Below are 21,245 nucleotides of genomic sequence, written 5' to 3' on the forward strand. Positions count from 1 at the left end.
CGCGGGGCCATGTTGGACAGGACGACGCGCCAATGAGACGCCGGGGGCGGGGAAAACCAGGCATGGAGTGACAGGCGTCCGACCAACGGTCGCGCTCCTTCCCCAGGCTCCCCCCCCAATGGTGGCGGGGCAGAGGGGCAGGCCAACACCGCCCCCTGCCCCTTCCCTGTTGGTCGGTCCCACTCCGGGCCTGGCGGGCTAGGTTGAGTTCGCAGCTAGGGCCATTAAGCGCTGCGGGGGGAGGGGGAACGATTTAAAGAGACAGAAGCCGAGCGGGCGGCCGGCTGGGGGAGCAGCAGCGGCGGACGAGCCCCCTCCCCTTCGCGGCAGCACCTCCGCCGCCAGGGTCTCCCCGAGCCCCACCGCCTCCCAGCGGCCTCCATGAGTTAGCGGCAGCGGCGGCCACTCTGGGGGCGGCAGCGGCCGCCGCCTCCTCCTCGCCAGCCCCATCTTTGTGCGCTGCCGCCCGGCCGCCGCGCTTTGTTCGGAGCCGGGGGGAGCCCGGCCCTCGGGGCGAGCCGCTCCCCGCGCCCCGCTGCAGCTCGCGGGGGCGGGGGAGGCCGCGCCGCCGGAGCCGGCGGCGGGCGGCGTGAGGGGGCCGGCGCCCCGGAGCCTGGGAGCGAGCGCGCCAGCGGCGGCCCCGTCCCGTGTCCGTGCGGCTGCGAGGGGGAAGGGGCCGGCTCGCTGCCCGCCGGCCCGGCCCGTCTGCGGGCGGATTGATGAGGGGGGGTCGGACATGAGTCCGCCGGCCGCCGGGTGCTGCCATGTGACCGGCTTCAAGGTGGAGAACTGGAAGCAGAACCTGCGGGCGATCTACCAGTGCTTCGTGTGGAGCGGCTCGGCCGAGACCAGGAAGCGCAAGGTACCGGGGCTGGGGGGGAGCGGCGCGCGTCCCTCCGCCTCAGCCCGGGCCACACCCCGCTCCGCCCAACCCAGCGGGGCCCGGGCCCCGATCCCGGGGGGGCGGCTCCACCCCTGCCTGCCCCCCACCCAAGGGGCCCGCCTTTTGCTCTCCCATGTGGCGGGAGGGGGGGGGGTGTCTCCGGCCTCCTATAGCGGGGCGAGGTGGCGAAGGGACAGTCGGGGTCTTGCGGGCAGGGGGACGCGCCGTTCAGCCCCGCCACTGAGCACGGAAGGGGAAGCAGGGGATCCCCTCAACCACCTGCCCTGGGCGGAGGGGCTGGGCTGGTAGGGGAGGCTGCCGCAAGGGCTTTCCTCTCCTATCCAGGGGTGGGAGGCTGGGCCGAGCGCCGCCGCCTCCTCCCAGGTGCCGCGGGGAGTGAGGGTTTCCCGGAATCAGGCAACTGCATTGCTTGTCTGCGGGGGAGGGAGAGCTCCCAGGGCAGATGGGCATGGCCGGCCTGCAGCCGAGCTCTGGGCACTGGGAGGCAGCCTCCTGCAGTGAATAGGCTGCTTCCGATCAGGGTCTTGTACCGTAAATGACAGGCTGGGATAAGGAAGCCGAAAGGGAGAAGTGGATCTTTAATTCAATGTGTCACCCACTGGTAAATTATTAAATGTAGCTACTGCATGGGCACTTAAGCAGATAGAGTCCAGCGTTTGGGAAGCATGGGATACAGAGACTGAGGCTTGTCCTGCATCTAATTTATGGAGCAATGGGAAAGGAGAGAGGAGCTTGCAAAATCACGCTTGCACGTAACGTGTACTTAGAAAAGGCTTAAAGACACAATGACTGGAAATACGTCTGCAGATTTCTATGTCTGTGGAATGACTTTTTTATGGTCTAATGCATCCACTGATAACAGAATCAGAAGGAGAGTCCTAGTTTGGTGTGAGGGCGAAAAGTGTGTGTGGGGGGGGGTGGGGGGGTGGGGCTGGCTGGCTGGAAAGAATTGAATCAGTATTTTATATACAGCAAGAGTGATGGTACTTTGCTCTTGCACATGTATAGAGAATGTACTGCACAAATACCATAATGAATATATTGGAGAGGACTGATGGGAACATTTGTGTAAAACAAGTCAATGACTACTTAACTGATATTTTAAAAATTGGTCATGTACATAGATATGTTTCTGGAAGATTGATCTGTTAACTGTTCATAAATTCTCTTCCTCAGAGTAAACTAGTTCTTACTTCAAAGTGACTTTGCAGATTTCTTTCAGAGATCATGTTAATGACTGAAAAGGAGACTGCAACAGCAACTCAAGGAGTAAAGCTTGTTCTTCAAGGCAGCAAGGATAGGGCCTACTATTGAAGCAATCAATTACCTGTCTCATGATCTTTTCATTCGATTATTCAAATCACTCATAAAAATAGAGATAGTTATAAAATGAAAGACAACATTCAGAAATTAGATATATTAAAAAAGGCCTATAAAAGGACTGTGCAACTTGAGTCCTGTCCAGCTTATAAGATGTTTTTTTCAAAAGGGACAGCAAATGGGACACTTAACCACACATATATTTAGTAAAACTGTTTAGTCATCTAATGTTCAAGCAGTATTAAATCTAGCTACAGGCATATTTGAATATTTATGCTCCTCTTGTCATTGAATATACCCTAATGCTTCAGTAACAAACTTTTTCGTACCCCGTAATAATTTTGTGTTAAAGGGAGGAAAATAGGCCAAAACATGACTTGTTATATGGGTATAATGGCTTAAATGAAAACATACATTCATGATGGTTGGTTATGTCTAGTATACCGTGAAAGACAAAAGGCAAATGTGAGGTAGAAAATCTTATTTGTTTATTGCTGTAGAAATCATGCAAAATTACAGTCAAGTTTTATATTAATATGAAGATTCATTGAATAAACCCTCTCTTGGTCATAAGAACCTACTGTGAAAACTGTCTTGCACAGTTGGTTATCCAGTGAGTGAGCATCAGTCAGTCATTCTTTAGATTTCTCGGACACTATCTTTACTTTTTGAGTGTTGAGTCTTAAAAATCCAGATAGCAGTAGAAACTATAGGGGGCAGAAACTGTCCATGTCTGCTGCTTTACTAGGTTACTTATACTGCGTGCTGCATTATGGTTTTAAAGACCATTTCAGCACTGCTTGCCTTTTGCCATGTTTCCAGTCTTTACTCTTATTTTTTTTACAAATATGCTTATATGGTCTTACTCTTAATCCAATACACTCTACATTTACAGAATATTAAGTAGAACAGCTAGAATTTTAGAGGTAGCTTTCTAAAGAATCTGAGTATATTTCCTGGTTATGTTTTTAATCAGAAACAAGCAATGGCTATAGCACATACAGTTATAACTGATCAGTCTTGGTGTAGGGTGCTTTATGTATAGACTCCTCAAATATTTTTGTGGCTTTTGTCTACACTGGGTTTTTTAGCCGCTAGCATAACTAACTGATGCATTTGCACCAGTGCAAACCACTAGCATAGACTGGGTACATTGGTGTAAGATTACTCTGGGGCAGATGAATTGGTGCAAATCACAGTTTACACCAGTGTATCATTTCTGAGTTAGGGATTTGCAATGGTGCAAATGCATCAGTTTAGCTAGGCTGGTGGCAAAACTCCACTGGAGAGCAGACCTGGCTGTCAGGGGTTTGAAGAATGCAAATAAAAGGTGGGGAGAAAATCCAAAGAAAAATGTGTCTTTGTGAAGCTGTGGTGAGTGTGATTGAACATGTGAACTAGATCTTTACACTTGTCTTCAAGCAGGATCTTAATGAGGAATGAGAGAGGATTCTGTGTTTGTATATGCTTGGGTCCTGGACATCTGCATTGGTAATTCTTGACTAAAACGGGGTATGATGATTACTGTCCAGTAGTAATTTAAGATGACTTGAAAATCAGACTTGAGCTAGGGTTCTGTGGATGAAAAAACAGCAGATTAGTTTCTGCTGAAAGGCATACAAGCTTCTGTCAAACCATTGTCAGATAGTTCATAAACAACTATGTGGCCAAGTGACTTTTCACTCACAGGGATAGTGGGTGAAATCCTGGCCCGGTTGAAGGCAGTGGGGCCTTGATTTTCACCCAATATATTTAGATCTGAAAATGGTCATATTTACAATTAAATGGGAGTCTACATAGGTCCTTTAAAAGGACATGATCTGTTATCTGCTCCCCAAATCTAACTTTGTTAGTGGATGAAAAACAAAATAACTGATTAGAAACAAATGTGAACAGACCAATCCATTTTTTGTCCAGTCTCAAATACATAAAAGTGAAATGCCTAAATGATGAAACATAAGTTTAAACGTCAGTAATGTTTCTTGGAGCTTTAAATTCCGTGTCTATGGGGGAGGCAAACACTCAAAGCCCTGCCTGAAGCTTTAGCTTCAGGTAAGCAAATCTTTCTGCACTGCTGAGAGTCCCTCTTGAGTGGGGGTTGGATTTTTGCCCCCAGTCAGTTCATCATAATCATATGCTTGGAGTTTGTGGTTTGAGCAGTTAGTGTGCTAAGTAGGGGCCTTCCGAACTCAAGGAACAGCTGACCCCCGGCTCTGGTTGGGCAGGACTGCTGGACCTTGCAGGTAAACGTCCTTCTCCTCCTCCTCCTCCCCCAACCCCCCGCCGCCGCCACTGCCCCCATCCTGCAAGGCTTGGTGTGGACTACCCCTATTCTTTAGGCAAATACTATATAATAAAAATGAAGCTTGTAGGTGTTTGCTTGGCCACAGTCATGTTGTACGTAGGGTCCTATTTGTACTCTACTGCATGATTGTTTCACACTTATGCTGATCAATCAAAGCATAACTGGCAGTCAGGGGCCAGGCACTGTTGACACATACTTCCCACCTGGGAAAGGTTTCCAGGCCCTGTATCTCTAATCCAGATAATTTCTCTTTAATCTCTCCCAGAGTATTAACTCCTGTGTATTTAAGACTGCAGTGACTTTTTTTCTCTCTAAGGTTATGGTTAGGGAATGAACCAATTATTGTGCATGTACTGGCAGATAAAAGCTGTAACTTCTCAGTAGGAGATACTTCAGTTCACAATTCAACTCCGTTTCTATTAAATCCTTGTTCTTTGAGTGGCCTCTGCACATTCCAACTCATGGCATGTTCCAGCAATGTAGTTCTGATGATGGAGTGTTGAGTAGCACGCGTACTGCTCCTCATTTCACTGTTCCTGAACACTTTGAGAGAGAGAGAGGCGCTATGGGAATGGGTGTTCTAGCCACCTCAGTTCTTTCCAGATGCAGCAGCAGATGGACCAGGAACCTCTCTGAAGACTCGGCTCCACAGAAGTTTTAGGATTATTGTAAGAAATTCTATTTAATTTTCTTAAACACGAATAAATGTTTTTTTTAATTACAGTAGTTCTTAGGGGCCAACCAAGAATGGCACATCATTGTGCTAGGCATTGTACAAACAGAGTAGTAAATGGAAGAACTTACAATCTAGATGGACATAGACACAGTGTGGGGGAAGGAGTATAACTAAGGCTAAGATTTTGTCATGGATGTTTTTAGTAAAAGTCAGGGACAGGTCACGGGCAATAAAGAAAAATTCATGGAAGCCTGTGGCCTGTCCCTGACTTTTACTAAAAATATCCATGATAAAATGGGAAGGGGCTGGGCAGCTGCATGGTGTCTGGGCGCGCCAGGGCCCCCACCACCCATGGGGGCTCAGGTCTGTGGGGTGGTACCCTGCCTCGCTGCGGCAGCCAGGGAGCTATGGGGTACCCCCGCTGCCTATGGTGGCTCGGCGCTTGGGGGCCCACTGCCTCAGACAGCGGGGGTAACTCACAGCTCCCTGTCACTGTGGGAGGCGGTGGGACCCTGCAGCTCCCAGCTGCCGGGGCTGAAGTTATGAAGGTCTTTGGAAGTCACGGATTCTCTGACTTCTGCGACCTCCATGACAAAATCGTAGCCTTAGGTATAACATAGTGAACAATGTGATGGACTCAAACATTATGTGAGTGCCATCATTTTGGGGGGGTAAGTTTACTTAAGGGATAAACTAGCTGGAGAGAGATTGGAATGTATGTGAGGAGGACAGGGTAGGTATGGAATGAAGAGACAGGGAAGGGGAAGATTGGAGCAATCAGTGCTGGGCAGAAAAAGTCCAGTCAACTGTAGAAAGCTCTCTGAATGTCTAAAAGTCTCTGGTTTGACTGCTCCTGCTGGCTGGAGTATCTGGGGTTGGCTTCCTCTCTGCAGGTTTCCACCCAAGGCTGCATGGTGGAGGCAGGGCAGGTCGTAGTGCCTCCAGAGTGTGAGTGTCCCTGTACAGTTCTGAATTCTGGGGGGAGTGGTGCCAGCTGGGCCCCATTTTATCCCCCCATCCCAGTGTAGCAGTCCCTTCTTTGGCTGCTCCTACTGACTGGTTCCTCTGCAGTTCCTTCCTTTCTTCTCCCCCCCCCCAAGGTTGCATCTCAGTGCAGGTTTACAGATGCTATGGCTGATACAAAGGCAAAGAGGCCAGGATTCAAGGTAGGTGTATTGTCCTGCTATATTTCCTGGATTGGATGCCCATATGAGTGCTTAGCTTGCTTTGGGAAAGGACTCACTATGTACTGCAAAGGAGAGAATGTGGCACTTTCTCCCCAAGAGCTCACGACGAGCATCAGAATTGGCTCCAAGCCTTACTACTTCAGGAGGCCAAAGCTCCAGTTCTGTAACCAGTGGATCCATGAGTCAGACTGAGGCTTGGATTGGACCCTTGCTCCTCAAGGAATAAAAAATACAAGATCTCTCTAAAATTTCCATCCTCTGTTCCTGGAGTGAATGCAAAACCTCTGGTACTGAGGGTTCCTGAGCCATCAGATCCTAGTTCCAGATACAATGGACCCCTACAGGTGTCTGCCTCTGTTAGCAGATCCAATCCTAATGGGAACATCCTTTGGGATCAGACTCGTCCCATTCCAGGTAAGAGTATGGTACAAAATACTGCTCCTATTAGCAAGTCCAAGCACAGTTCTGGGTTTCTGTCAGATCCCTTGAGGTCATTTCCAAAGATAACCTTTGGCTTAGGTTCCAAGGGTAAGCCATAGGGCAAATACTTAAAGAAGGGTCATTCCCCTAATGTAACCAGAAAAATGGCTCTGGGTGTTGGTTCTGACACAGTGCCATTGGTATCTATAACAATATTTGTCCAGGTACATCGCTCACATTTGCACTTAGAATCTGAGATGGAGGTTACGCAGGTCTATACATCCCATGGTCAGAGTGTTAAAGGGAATAAAAGAGAAGCCTCAGGGCCACTTACTGCTCTAGCTTCTTCAAGGGTGGAAAGACACACGATCATGGAGCAGATTCAGATTTCCCCAGACCTTTCACTCTGTCTCCTTAGAACTCCTACAGGCTCACCAGGAAGTTTGTTTTCCCCTTCTCTGTTTTAAGAATGCCAAAGCCACTAGCTTTCCCCTACTTACTGCCTCAGATCTGAGATCAGATCCACAATCTGGTATTAAATCTAATGATGACAGGTTAATTTAGAATCTCTGTTCCCATCACTGTAAAGAGTGGGAACTAGAGCAAGCACTACACAGATACTACACACTGTTCATATAAACAAACAATAACCTCGCCTTATTTGGTACGAAGATAAGGAACCTGGGATATTTGTCAACTTTCCTCCCTTGGCCAGATAGCCTTATTGTCCCCCATCTAGATGTTATGTGGACATAAATCCCTGTAAGGATGAGTTTGTTCAGTCCTGTCCTAGAAGTCGGGGGAAGCCTCATACACTGGATACAGTGCTCCCAGATCTGTCTACATCACCAGGGTATAAAGATTCGTCCCAGAGAAGCACTCATAGGAAGAACTGATGGGAGCAATTGAATACCAGGACACTGATCTGGAGCCTGATGGCCAGAGGTCTTCTAATGTAGGAGTTGCAACAGCATCTTCCTCTTCTGAAGATACCATTCATTTTAAAGTGGAAGCTGTTTTGACTACCATTTCATGAGAGATCCTATCTATGTCAGGAGATATCTAATCTGGTGTTTAATAGACTGGGATTCCCTTCTAACAGCAAGATCACTGTATGATCTCTGTTTTCAACAACTCTTCTAAACCAGCCAAGTCTAACCAGGCCATTTTAAAGAAGAGATGACAAGCTTTAACAGCTACATATGAGGGATTTCCCCCACACACCCACTTTCAACTCTCTGGTGGTTGCTGCAGTTCAGAGGACAAAAGGAGGCCAAGTACATTTTGCACAGTCTGACAGAGAGGGCAAAGATGTGGACGCTCTGAGCGAAGATTCTCCTCTGGCTCCCTAGACATTAGCGTTTTGAAGTTAACAGGTTGTAATATCTAGGTATTAGTATCATCTCTAGGAGAAAACGGCTTTATTTAAGGACCTGCCTGAAGAGCAAAGGAAACTGGCTAGGGCCTTAGTAGCAGAAGGACAACTAGTAGATGAACGCTAAGAACCTCATTTGATTTATCAAATACTGCAACAAGAACAGAAGTTTCAGCCATCACTAAGATGACATGCATGGCATAGCGTCTGGTCTTCCTCCTGAAACTAGAGCAAATACGAAGGTGATAGTTTAAGGGCAAGGATGGATGAAATCAGGGTCGGCTCCAGGCACCAGATGAGCAAGCTGGTGCTTGGGGCGGCAGATTGTTAGAGGCGGCATTCTGCCCAATCCCAGGGCAGCACGGCCGCTTTTTTTTTGTTCTTGTTCTGCTCTGGCCGCCCTGTAGGGGGCGGCGGCGCGGAGAACCAGAGCACCCTGCAGGGCAGTCCTCTTCCTTCTCTCCCCGCCGACCGGAGCGGAGCCCTCGCGGCAGGAGGCGGCGCAGCCGGAGGGGCTGCGTGGCAGCACCCCTACTATAGCCCTGGTTGCCCCCTTCTCTCTCTCCCTCTCTCCCCTGCCCGCTCCCTCCCTCCCCCAGCCGGTCCCCCTGCACCTGGGCTCCGGCTGCGCTGCAGGTTTTTTTTTTTTTTGCTTTGGGCGGGCCATAAAGCCAGAGCCGGCCCTGGATGAAATCCTAGAGAAGATGGACGCTAGATCAACAGGTAGGTTGCTAGGAATTTATCAACCATCAAGGAGATGGTTGGTGCTCATGTTGTGTCAATATCAACACCAGCAACCTCCTGCTCAGCTGCAGCAGAGGAGAAAGAGCTTGAATCTCTGTGCAAAGGGCAGACAGACCACCTTCTCATCTTCTGCTCAAACCTTAGACCACAAGTTTGACATGAGACTTAAGCCGTTTATCTCCCCGCAGTTAGGGATCGATTTTTCTCTCTCACAACAACTGGAGTACCACCATCGCAAACAAATGGATCCTAGAAACAGTACAGAGAGTTTATTCCATACAATCTGACACCAGCCATTTCCCCTCCCTATTCAGAGACCCCTCTCATGAGAACCTCCTAAGAACAGAGCTTTGCCCACTCTGGGAAGCAGGAGCCATAGGGGAAGTTCCAAGGGGATTCTATTCTAGATTACTGTACTTGGATTACAAAGAAGATTGGAGGCTTCGATACCATCTTAGACCCAAGAAAGTGAAACTCTTTCAGAAAGTTCACATTTCCTCCCTCTCCACCCAAGATTGGTTCACTTCTCTTGATTTACAGGATATGTATTTTCAGATAGCTATCAGGCCTTCATATTCTGTATGGGGGGCAGGGGGGGGGAGTTGGCAACCATTGTTATACAGGGTCCTTCCCTTCAGCCTTTCTGCTGCCCCATGGGTATTTACAAAGTGCCTAGTGGTGTTGTCCTTGCAGCTAAAATGGCATGGGATATACATACCTTATTTAAATAACTGAATTGTGAAGGGATCCCCACAAAGAAGTCTGTCCAAGGGTGACTTGCATGCTCCCTGGTTGAGAGCTGGGACTCAGAATACATTGAAAAAAGTCACTTCCTACATAAAGAATTCCCTCTTGGGCAATTCTGGACTCGCAAGCAGGAAGAGACTTCCTTCTAAGGGAACAATTTCTGAAAAGTATATCAAGTACACTGAGACATCAAGAGAACTTCAACCTAACAGTGTTCTTCCTGAGACTGAGGGGGCCTCGTGGCCTGAGCTACAGGTGCAACCTCCTATGAGGTACTCAACATGAGAACTGTACAACATTGTGTAGCAAACATTATTTGACAAGTTCTTGAAATGGATTTTCCCAAGAGAAGGGCTCCTATCCGTCATGATGGACACAGTATCACAGTGTCCTTAAAAGGGAAGCATCCAATCCACCAGCTCCATCAGCAGTTACCATTGATGCTTGCAACTCGGGGTGGACAGCCCACTTCAGACATCTAGCAGTTCAGTCACTGGAACCACTTGGAGAAGCTATATATCAACATAGTAGACTTGAGGGAAATTTTCTGGATGTCAAGTCATTTCTTCCTCACCTGCAAGACAAGGTAGTCTGAGTGTTATGGACAACACAATAGTATATAGTGTGTGAATAAGAAAAGAGAATTTAATTCCAATCAGCTGTTGAAGGAAGCTGTGGGACTGGTCTCCATCACACTTACCCCATTTCCCTGAATTTAGCAGGCAAAGATGACAACCTAGCAGATCAACTGAATAGGGACAAAAGAACTGCTCAAATGGTCTCTAAAGCCAGCAACAGATGAGATACTTGATGTCTGGAGTTATCTGAAATAGATCTGTTTGCAGCAAAGCACAAGGTCAAGTGCTCTGGGTTGTGCTCAAGAGCAGGAGAAAACAGTCCATTTTGCATATATTCATACGTGACTGAGAATAGGTCTCCTTGGTGCCCTTTCCCTGTTTTCTCTCATCTAAAGAGTAATAAAGGTTAAAGCAAGGCAAAGCCAAAGTAACTGACTGCCGTCTTGCCCATGCTGGGGTAATGATTTCCTAGGATGCCCACATGTCCTGATTTTTGGGGCCTCGTCTTATAAAGGTGCCTATTTCTCCCCCCCGCCCCTATTTTTTCACCCTTGCTGTCTGGTCACCCTAATGGTTTCCAGACCCCTCTCTTGCCTTTTGACCACAAAACTGCTGGATTTATCCCCTGGACTCTCATTCATTGCACTTGACAATATGAGCCATATGACTGAGATCTAAGGAGATCCTGTTCACCAAGTGCAAGATGTCTTGATAAATTCCAGGAAACAATCCACTTGCAAGTGCGGTCACCTCAAGTGGAAAAGGTTTCAAGTCTAGGCGTCCAATAACATAGACCCAACTTGAGCTCCACTCCAGTTATGGTGAGCAGTCATCACCAGAGTGCCCCCTCGTGCCAGGATGTGTGGTTGCAGGGGTTTTCACTCTAGTACCCCCTTATCCAGGTTCCCCCAACGTCAGCTGCTTCTGTGGTCTGGCCCTCTGGCCAAGTTACCCCCCAGTCCATTCCCCTTTTGGGGTTAGCAGAAAAGTTCAAAAATAAGAAAACCCAAAGTCTAGTGTCCTCTAACACCAATCTTTGGCCTCCATCTGGGACTCAATTCTTGGTTCTTCCACTCCTGATCCCTGTATTTCCACTCCTGGTCTGGGGAGGAGGTTGGGGAACCCAGGCCCTGCCTTCTCTTGTTTCTAGCCCAGGGATAGCTACTTTCTTCAGACAGGAGTTCCCTTCAGCCCTCCTCCTGGAGCTAAAAGCGTGGTTCAGACAGGTAGCACGCTCCTTAGAGCAGGAATTGCCCCCCGCCACAGCTCTCCTCCTTGAAGCTGGGGCTGTGATTAAAGCCAGCTGTAGGGTCTTAGCCAGATTCACCTTCAGATGGATCTTTTTCCTGCAGGGTTCAGCAGGCCAGCCTTCTGCTGATGTCTGCCCTGTGATGAGCATATATGCTAGTTCCCTTCCTGAAGCATGTCCCAATTGTCCGGGGGAAGGGGGAACCTTGCCATACCCTGTTCCCTTTGCAAGGCTTCTGATCTCGGACTCTTAAAGAGACAGTAATGGGGTTCCTCCCAAAAACTACTTATTCCTAGGATTGTTTTCTTCTTTCCCAATCTTTCACTGGTTTTTGAAGATAAGACCGCCCCAGAATTTTAATGGGGCAGTGTCACATGACTGGAATGGGCTGACATAGGCATCACTATCCTCAAGGGGACACGCCACCCCATCACACCAGTCTGTACTTAAATACTTGCTTCACCTGTAGCATTCTAATCTTTCAGCTGAGTCAATTTAGCAGCCATATCAGCTTTCTGCATAGTAACTGAAAATAGGACTTTGACACAGTAAAGAGACTTAAGAAAGTCTAGTGAACATCTATCCACCAGTCAAAGATCTAACTCAATCATGAAACTTTATTCAGTTTAGGAAGCCTCCTTTTGAGCCTCTGCCTGTTTGCTGTTTCACCTATTCACTATAGCCATAACATCTGCCATAAGAGTAAGAAAACTGCAAGCACTGATGGCTGATGATCTTTCAGTTTTCCACGATGACAGAGTGGTTCTCCCCTGCTCCAAGGTGGTAATTGTTACCTATCTCAATCCATTAATCTGCCAATAATCTTTCCCAAGACCCCATGCTCATTGAGGCCAAACAAAACTTCACATGTTAGATGTAAGAAGGACTTTCGCTTTCTAAACTCTTGGGTTCTGTTTAGGTAGAAAGTCACCAAATCTTTTTATTTCATATACATTAAATAACAAAAGATGGGAAATTACTTCAAACTATATGAATTGAATTATGTATCAACACGTGCTTCAAATCAGCCTCTGCCCCTCTCCCACTAGGGGTTAGATAACTTTCCCCAAGAGCAAAGGTGGCCTCCTTGGCATGCCTCAAGCATATTCGGATTGTAGAAATGTGCATATCTATTGCTTGGAGTTCTAGTCACGCAATTTACAAAACAGTCCTAGCACCCTGACCAGATGCTTACTTTGGTAGAGCAGTATTTTGGTCACTGTTCAATTAGGACTCCACGTCCCACCTTCCTCAGGTGACCGTACTGTTTATCAAACTACCCCATGAATAGGAATGTGCAGAGGCCACTCAAAGAAACTAAGGTTACTTGCTTGTTACTACAGTTCTTTGAGATGGACTGCATTCACTCCTCATTCACCTTCTCCTCCTCAAGTCCCATTTATAATCTGTGACCTTATGAGTAAGGCTACATTTTAGTCACAGGTATTTTTAGTAAAAGTAGTGGATGGGGGACGGGCTGCGGTGCGCGCCCTGGGACCCCTGCTAGTACTGGGGATGGGGGGTTGGTGGTGCTCCTTATCCGGCTCCACGACCCTGCAGCTCCTAGGCAGCAGGGGCCAGGATAGGGGCTCCTCCGCTGCTCCTGCCACAAGCACCGGCTGCCGCAGCTCCCATTGGCTGGGAACCACAGCCAATGGGTGCTGCGGGGTCTGCGGGCGCCACCAATGTGCGGAGACTCCTCCACTGCCTAGGAGCTACAGGGTATGTGCTCCCCCACCCCAGGTATGTGCCCCCCCAACCCTGAGCCCCCTCCCACGCACCCAAAATGCTGCAGGCAGCCCTGGGCCAGCACCAGCTGCTGCAGAGGTCCCAGACAGTCACGGAATCCGTGACCTCCATGACAGACTCACAGCCTTACTTATGAGGCAGTGAAGGGACTGATGCTGCTAGATCACCATGCCCCCTGCTACAGCCTGACATTCAAGAATTGTGAGTGGAGGGTCAAAAAAGGTGTGAGTGCACCAGTGGGCACAGCAATGAATTGTTCCACCATCAGAACTGTAGTGCCAATGCATCACATTCACACTCACTCATGGGTAGAGTCCATCTCTAAGAGCTCCAGTTACAGATGAACAACCTTAATTTTTCAGTCACTCAAGGTACATATCCAGGGAAGGAGTGGGGCAGAGGGATAAAACCTACAAAGTGATGAGGATGGTAGGTTTAGTTTTTCTTGACCATGCCTATTTATTTTATTTCATATACCGCTGATCTTCCCAAACATTAAAATCCTCCTATTGACTTATGTCCCTTCTAGGCATCTTAATTTCTAAAATGTAAAATTCCTTTCCTTTTGTTAAAGCATACTTTTATGTCTAACCTACCTGACATGCATTGAGTTGCCATCCCCTAGGTGTCGTCTTCAGTGGTCGTTCTTTTATTTTAACTGAAGTGAAATAAGCATTCTGTCCAAGTGGGAGACTTCGAGATCTGTGAAGATGTGCTCCTAAAATGCCTTTCTCCTTGCCAGTTCTGGCGTGTCACTGAGAGGAGATAGGAGTGTGTGTCCCATGTGGCGCGCTCTCTCTCTCTCAAGGGTGGGTTGCTGGTGCCTAAGACCATATCCTGGGTGGGGTGGAGGTGGCAGAAACCCAGACTTGCATTGCTTCAGCAATTGATATACTTTGGTGGTTTAAATTACCATTTATTACAGTGGAACCTGCCAATTACCACAAATTTCATTTCACTTATAACAAATGTAAGTAATTCACCCTAAAACTGAAAATTGTCTTTATCGATCGTTTCAAGGGCTGTGGATGTGAATAGTAGTACCCTGTTCTTGTATAACAACATGATAATCCACATTAGAATCTGGAGAGAGAAATATACAATGGAACAGTTAACATTTCCTGAAGTCTGATTTCCTTCCAATGCATTTCAATAGAGAGAAATCCCATCACAGAAAATGAATCCTATTATAGTGCACATTCATTTTCCAGTGCAGATTGCTTTAATAGACATCCGCACCATCCGTTCTATCCTCAAATTACAAATTAAAAAACCATAATTCACAATTATATAACACGAATATTTCAGTGCCCATGCCTCTTATTCAGTGCATTGTATGCAGCTGTGCAGATTTCATGAAGTTTCTTATCCAAACTGCGAATCAGACTGCCTTCCCTTTATATGTCACTGTAAGAAAGATTCTGGATAAAAATGTGTGCTTCACAGATGTAACAATGAATATATTTGTAAGTGAAGCTTCCACGATTTGAGATTCTCTTTAACTAGAGTTGTTGGTTCTATCCATCTTTGGCGTAATTTCTCTGAGGTCAATGAAGTCACATCAGATTAATTTGGCCCATTGCTCCCTAGTAACTTCACATGGGCTCTTGTATGTCAGATAGTACCCTTCCTTGGTGTCTGGTTTATTAACAAGTTCAAAAGGAAAGACTAACTTCTTCCCAGCCTATGTGCAGTTATCTTAGTATTCTCCATTCTGAAGCAAACTTGCTCCCCACACTTGAGCTGCCTTAGCTGGTATCTGTTCTCTCCAGGCTCTCTGCCTGGAGCTAAGGAAAGTCTCTCTTTGTGCTCAGGCTGCTCTGATATTCTCCAGCAGTTCTGGTTCTGAGCCACATGCTACCATCACATGACCCCTGGACTCATTCCCTTCACCTGGGAGGCAGGCTGCACCTGGCACAGGTGAGACTGAGCTGTAAGACTCTTAGGGTATATCTGCACTGCAGTTAAACACCCGTGGCTGGCCTTTCAGCTGACTTGGGCTTGTGGGGCTCAGGCTATGGAGCTGTTTATAGATGTTTGGGCTCAGGGTGGAGCCCAGGCTCTAGGACTCTGCAAGGGGGTAGGGTCCCAGAGCGCAACTCCAGCCCAGGCCCCAACATCACTGAAATTAAATATCCCCTTAGCCTGAGGCAGCTGACACAGGCCAGCCACAGGTTTTCAGTTATAGTGTAGACATACTCTCCCAATATGTCTACACTGTTTCAAAATCCAGGGTACTGAGTCTCAGAGCCCCAGTCTACAGATTCAGGCTCGTGTTATGGTACTAAAAACGGGCTTGAACGTACACAGCTGTTTTTAGTGCCGTAGTGTGAGCGTCGGTCTATAGACCCAAACTCTGAGACTCACTGCTGTGGGTTTGAAAACACCATGTAGAGGTACCCTTAAAGGGCCAGCTCACCTTGTGAGACACCCGTAATATTTACAGAAATGGAATAGAATGTTACAGAATAATCAACTTCTGATTTTATAAATTGTAAATATTTATGGAAAATGAGGTGAAGGCATCAATTCTGTGACATCAGTTTAGTTCTACAACCAAGTATTGATGCTGTGTACAGCTGTTCATTGGACAGTAGATCTGCATTCTGATTGGTTTAACGTACAGATTGTGCCTTATCCAACCCAGAGACCTGTTTGTTTAATAGCACAGACAAAGTGTACTTTGGTGCCGGGGAACCTTAGATTTGACTTATCAGTGAGTAACTGTCTATCAGGCAGTCTGATGTGACACATTCTTTACTGTATGCTATATGGGAAATATCCAGTCTCTCTCTATGTAGAAAGGCAAAGAAGGAAGTACAACAGATTGCAAAAACAAACAAAAAATTGTCTACCACCTAGGTTTTTTTAACCTTTCCATTATTAGTAATATCCTCTTAAAAAAATTTTTTTTTAAAGCTTCTTTCCTTACCCAAGCGTCTCAGTTCTTTTCCCACTTGGCAGAGATTGATTTCTTCCCCTCCCACCTTCCCTGTGTTTAATGGAGCTTGAAATTAACATGACTCTTCTTGTCTACCTCCTTTTGTGTAGCATCATTGGTGATGTCAGCACATCTCTGGGAAATATTTCCTTGACGGTCTATGGTATTCGAAATGTGGCATATACTTTGTAGTGCTAGAGTGGCTTAATACTGTGGTTTGTTGTGGTATTGAAAAACAGGTGATGGGCAAGGTGAAACTGGCAAAAGATAACAGATACAGTAGTAAGTCAGACATTTGCTCTTCACCCCCACCCCTTCAAAGAAATACAGATATGCTAGTGTAGGCATTAGGGCTAATGCAAATAATAATCATGATGATGTACTGTGATCAATTTTGATGACACCAACTAATCTTGATAAACCTGTGACATAAGTAACTTCATCTCATACTCAGTATGGCGCACTGACTTGCTGAATTCCACACAGAGACTTGGAGCTGGGAAGAGGACTAGGAGTTCTTGGCTCCTAATTGCATGCTAGTCTAGTACACTATGTTGCATTTGCACTCTGAAACTTTGTGCACCCAACCCAGCTCTCCAGAATATATACGGATCACTTTTAAGCAGTGAGTCGTGATCTCCATTTGGAAATAAAGATCATGGAGTTGATTTATTTTAGTGTTGTTTTGTGTATTTGAATTGAATATCTTCTTTTTGTATATATCATCTAGCCTCGTGTTGACTGTTGCAGCTCTCAAGGAGACCTGTTGAGCTGATCTGCCATCCATGTAAATGTAAAACCATAAAATTTCAAAAACAATTATATGTTAAAGAATGGAAATCATGGAATCAGCAAAAACTTCAGCCTCCTGTAAACACTCAACTACATACAGGTAGTATAAAGCCCTTTTCAGGTGTGTGACAGAGTACTGGCAACAGTAGCTGAGTCAGCACTCTGGTCACTGTAACTTTGATTATTCTAGAGTAGACCTCAGTAAGAAGAGCTGTACCTAATTGGTGGGCTGAGGAGAACTAGGAGGCCATTAGGGAGAGGATACAAAAGGCACAGGAAGTGAGGAGGAGGACGCAGAAGAGAGATAGATCTCTGTCCTGCTTGCTTCAGGAGCTGAGGGCTACTTAGAACTGTAGGTGTAAGGCTGTATAGTGTGTAAGGGTGGTGCGAACTATATTGTAAATAAACTGCAGGGGGTTTTTCACTAGCAAAAGGTCTCAGCCATTTATGGGCTTGAATGGGCAGGAGCAAGCTGGCCCTGCCATACGGTGGCATAGAAAAAAGAAAGTGAATCCGCTCCCCCACCACCACCAGGTAAATCCATATAGTCTTTCTGGTGAGAAAATGCAACTCTGTTGAAGACAGGGCTTGAACTGGGGAGTACGATGAGGGGAGATACAGTGAAGGTACTCTTTCCAGCTCTGCCCATGCAAGTTGCTCAGGTACTGTCCCCAGTAGACGGTGCATATGTTCAAAATGACATTGCTCTCTGGGTGTCCTGAGCTCGGCGGCTCCTCCCCCCTTCTGTGGGGTTTGAATAAGCCCATGGGCTTTGCTGAGTACCTTGGGCTTGTCTTCCCCTTGATGGGGCTCAGATGTTTTGGAAACAGTTTTATAACCCATCAAGATGAATGAAGCAGTTTGCATTTCAGAGCTGTTTGGGGCTTTTTGGAGACTGGAGAAGGAACAGCATCGCATTGACTTCACAGTTTTGAGGTCTTCCTAAGCCAGGTCTACGCTAGAAAAGTTTTGCTGATATGGCTATCCTGGCAAATCTTCCGAAGTACACAATACTTACGCTGGCATAAGTGTTTTTGCCAATATAGCTTATACCAGTTTGATGAGTGAAATAAACTATACCCGAGCAGTTGTGGTCATTCCATCTCAAAGAAGATGTATTAGAATTGGAAAAAAGACAGAAAAGGGGCAACAAAAATGATTGGGAGTATGGAAGAGCTTACGTACAAGGGGAGATTAATAAGTCTGGGATTGTTCAGCTTGAAAAAAGACAACTAAGGTGGGGAATATGATTAGAGGTCTATAAAATCATGAATGGTGTGGAGAAAGTGACTAAAGATATGTTATTTATGCCTTCATGTAACACAAGAACCAGGGGTCACCCAGTGAAATTAATAGGCAGCTGGTTTAAAACATACAGAAGTACTACTTCACACAACCTGTGGAACTCATTCTCATGAGATGTTGTGAAGGCCAAAAGTATAACTGAGTTGAAAAAAGAATTGGATAAGTTCATGGAGGATAGACCCATAAATGGCTGTTAGCCAAGATAGTCAGGGGCACAACCTTATGCTCTGGGTGTCCCTAAACCTCAGATGGCACAGCAGGGAATGGACTACTTAATAATTGCCCTGTTCTGTTCATTCTGTTTGGCACTGGCCACTGTCAGGAGACAGGATAGTTAGGTTTGGTGGACCACTGGTCTGACGCAGTATGGATCAGTATGTAGGTAGAACTGTGCCTATGCTAGGGTTTTTACCAGTACAGAAGTGTCCCGTGTCGGGGGGGGGGGGGAACAACCCCTCACACCTCTAACCAAAATTGCCAGTAAAAGTTTCTAACGTAGACCTAAATAACCATAACTTCATTTTGTAAATGAAAGCTGAGATTCTTAAGCACAAAATGGCTGCTTCAGAGGGATGCTGAACAAGCTCATGTGCCACAGTTTGGGAACCCCTGGAGTACTGTAATATGGTCACCTTGAAGTAACACAGGCATGGGGTAAGTGTATCAAGTTCTGTATCTGAAAGACTGTTGTACTGATCGTAGAGGTGCAGATGCAGGCGGGGAGAAATGCTTTTGCTCATGGCTGTTACAGTGGCAGCCCCTGATCCAAAAAGTTCCTTTTTACACCAAGAAGTTCTGTTCTTTTGTTGCCATGTGTCTGGTTTTAAAAGATGCCCATATTTTCTGATCCAGAGCTCTGCTTAGTACGTATATCTCCAAACTTCATGTAGAATATGAACAGTGTGCTTTCAATTTTGTATCCAATCTCTTAGTAGAACTAGTCCTAGAAAGGAACTCTCTTGTTCAAATAATCCTCAACACTTGCTCTTTGGAGGTCAGCAATGAAAGCTACCATCTTGGACACGCTCTCCAACCTTGAATAGAACAAACTAAAAAAGATAAAGGAGCCAGTGAGATTTGTACGTAAAACTAGGCACATCTTATGATCTCTAACTTGCAACTCATGTCCTCCCATATCTCTTCCTTTTATTCCTTGCATCACTTGCTATGTATGTCTAACTTTAGATTGTAAATGCCTCAGGGCAGGGATCTGTCCGTAAAGCACCAAGTGCATCTTTGGCACTGTGTAGATGGATGATAATCCTTTTTGACATTCCCAACTGACATTTCTGCAGCATCAGCACAGTGACTCCTGGATTTGGCTGTGGCTTTTCAGAGTTCGGATCAGGGCTTTACAGCCTCTGTTCTAAGAGGCTATGCTGTTCCTTTTGTGTGTGTGTGTGTGTGTGTGTGTGTGTGTCTCTGTAAGAGAGACAACATTTGGCTGCTAAGGAAGTCACTAATGTGCATCAAAATAGGGGCGACTCAAGGAGCTGAGCTTGGCTTGTTTAGCCTACCCAAATGAAGGCTGACAGAAGATATGATTACTCTCTCTAAATGCCAGGGAGGGAGAAGAGTTATTTAAATTAAGGGCTAACTTAACTTAAACTGGCCATCAACAAGTTTAGGCTTGAAATTAGTCTAAGATTGCTGATCCTCTAAGGAGTGAAGTTCTGGAATAGCCTTGCAAAGGGAGCAGTGGGGTAAAAAACCTAACTGGGGTTTCAAGACTGCTCTCAATAAGTTTATGGAGAGGATGGTATGATGAGATTGCTAGTAGCAAAAATCCCCAACAGCCAGAGCTGGGAGAGTATATGGGGAGGGCTCTGAGTTACTACAGAGAATTCTTTCCCGGGTGCGTCTGGCGGGTCTTGCTGACATGCTCAGAATGAATTTTCCTCTGGGTCACACTGGCAGAGTTGCTGGCTTTTTTAGCCTTCCTCTGTTGTATGGGGCATGAGTCACTTGCTGGTGGATTCTCTGTAACTTGAAGTCTTTAAATCATGATTCGAGGACTTCAGTAATTCAGCCAGAGGATATGGGCCTATCGCAGAAGGAGACAGGTGAGGTTCTGTGGCCTGCGATTTGCAGAAGGTCAGCCTAGATGGCCCCTTCTGCCCTCAGTGTCTGAGTCTGTTTCCTCAGTGTGAATATTGAGGAGTGAGTACATGTGTATGAGGGATTCTGTAGGCTAGGAGGAGCTTCTAAGAAATTTTAAAATAAAATTAAATAAGAACTTCAAATATACCCATGGTGAGATGTTCTGTGAGTTTTGTTTGTGCGAGACAGAATCTAAGAAGCTGACCATAGTGCTGTGGTGTGTGTAATCTTAGGTTTTTAAAAAAAATCTTTTATGAATTTAGCACCAAGAATTGGTTTTTCTCTAGGCAGAGCATGTGCCAAGAATTGTTGTGCAAGGCTGGAGGAAACCAAGACTGCTGTGTTCCACTATCTAAATCTGGGGCTGCATTCTGTTTCCCAGAAAAAAAGTCATTAGTTACATTTATATAACTGTTCTACCAAGCAAGTCTGCAAGCAATACTTAGAACAGTATTAGAACATTAATGTGGATTTTAAGTCACTTAAATATTCAAGGTGATATAAAAACATCAGGCATTGCAGGAATCTGTTTATCTACTACCTTGGTAGTAGATACATGCATATGAAAATGCAGACTTCCTTAAAATATCCTGGTAATGGTTTCAAGAATGATCTTCATTTTTAAAGACTTATTTTAGAGGAATGAGAGTTTATCCCAGTCTCAAGGACGAACACTAATTTGACGGCTCTTTGTGAATCATAGGATGCGAAGATGGACAAGGCTTATGAGGTAACTTAAGCATGTTTGTGCCACCATAGGATTGTTCCGTAACATACTTTCTTGTGCTTTATCCAGCATAGATCTATATTATGCAGTGATAGGCCACTATCACTTCCCTTGGTGGCTCTTCCC

General features: G+C 46.1%; 1 protein-coding gene across 2 annotated transcripts in view; it reads left to right on the plus strand.

The window, feature by feature from the left end:
• Positions 1-404: 404 nt before the first annotated feature.
• Positions 405-21,245, plus strand: part of USP22 (ubiquitin specific peptidase 22) — a 193,136-nt gene continuing 172,295 nt past the window's right edge. For both annotated transcript variants that reach the window (XM_005289042.4, XM_005289043.5), the window contains exon 1: positions 405-862. In XM_005289042.4, coding sequence (XP_005289099.1) covers positions 737-862 — 126 coding nt within the window. In that variant the 5' untranslated portion in view covers positions 405-736. The remainder of the gene's footprint in view (positions 863-21,245) is intronic.

This window comes from Chrysemys picta, chromosome 10, assembly GCF_011386835.1.
Source record: "Chrysemys picta bellii isolate R12L10 chromosome 10, ASM1138683v2, whole genome shotgun sequence".
Lineage (NCBI taxonomy): Eukaryota > Metazoa > Chordata > Testudines > Emydidae > Chrysemys > Chrysemys picta.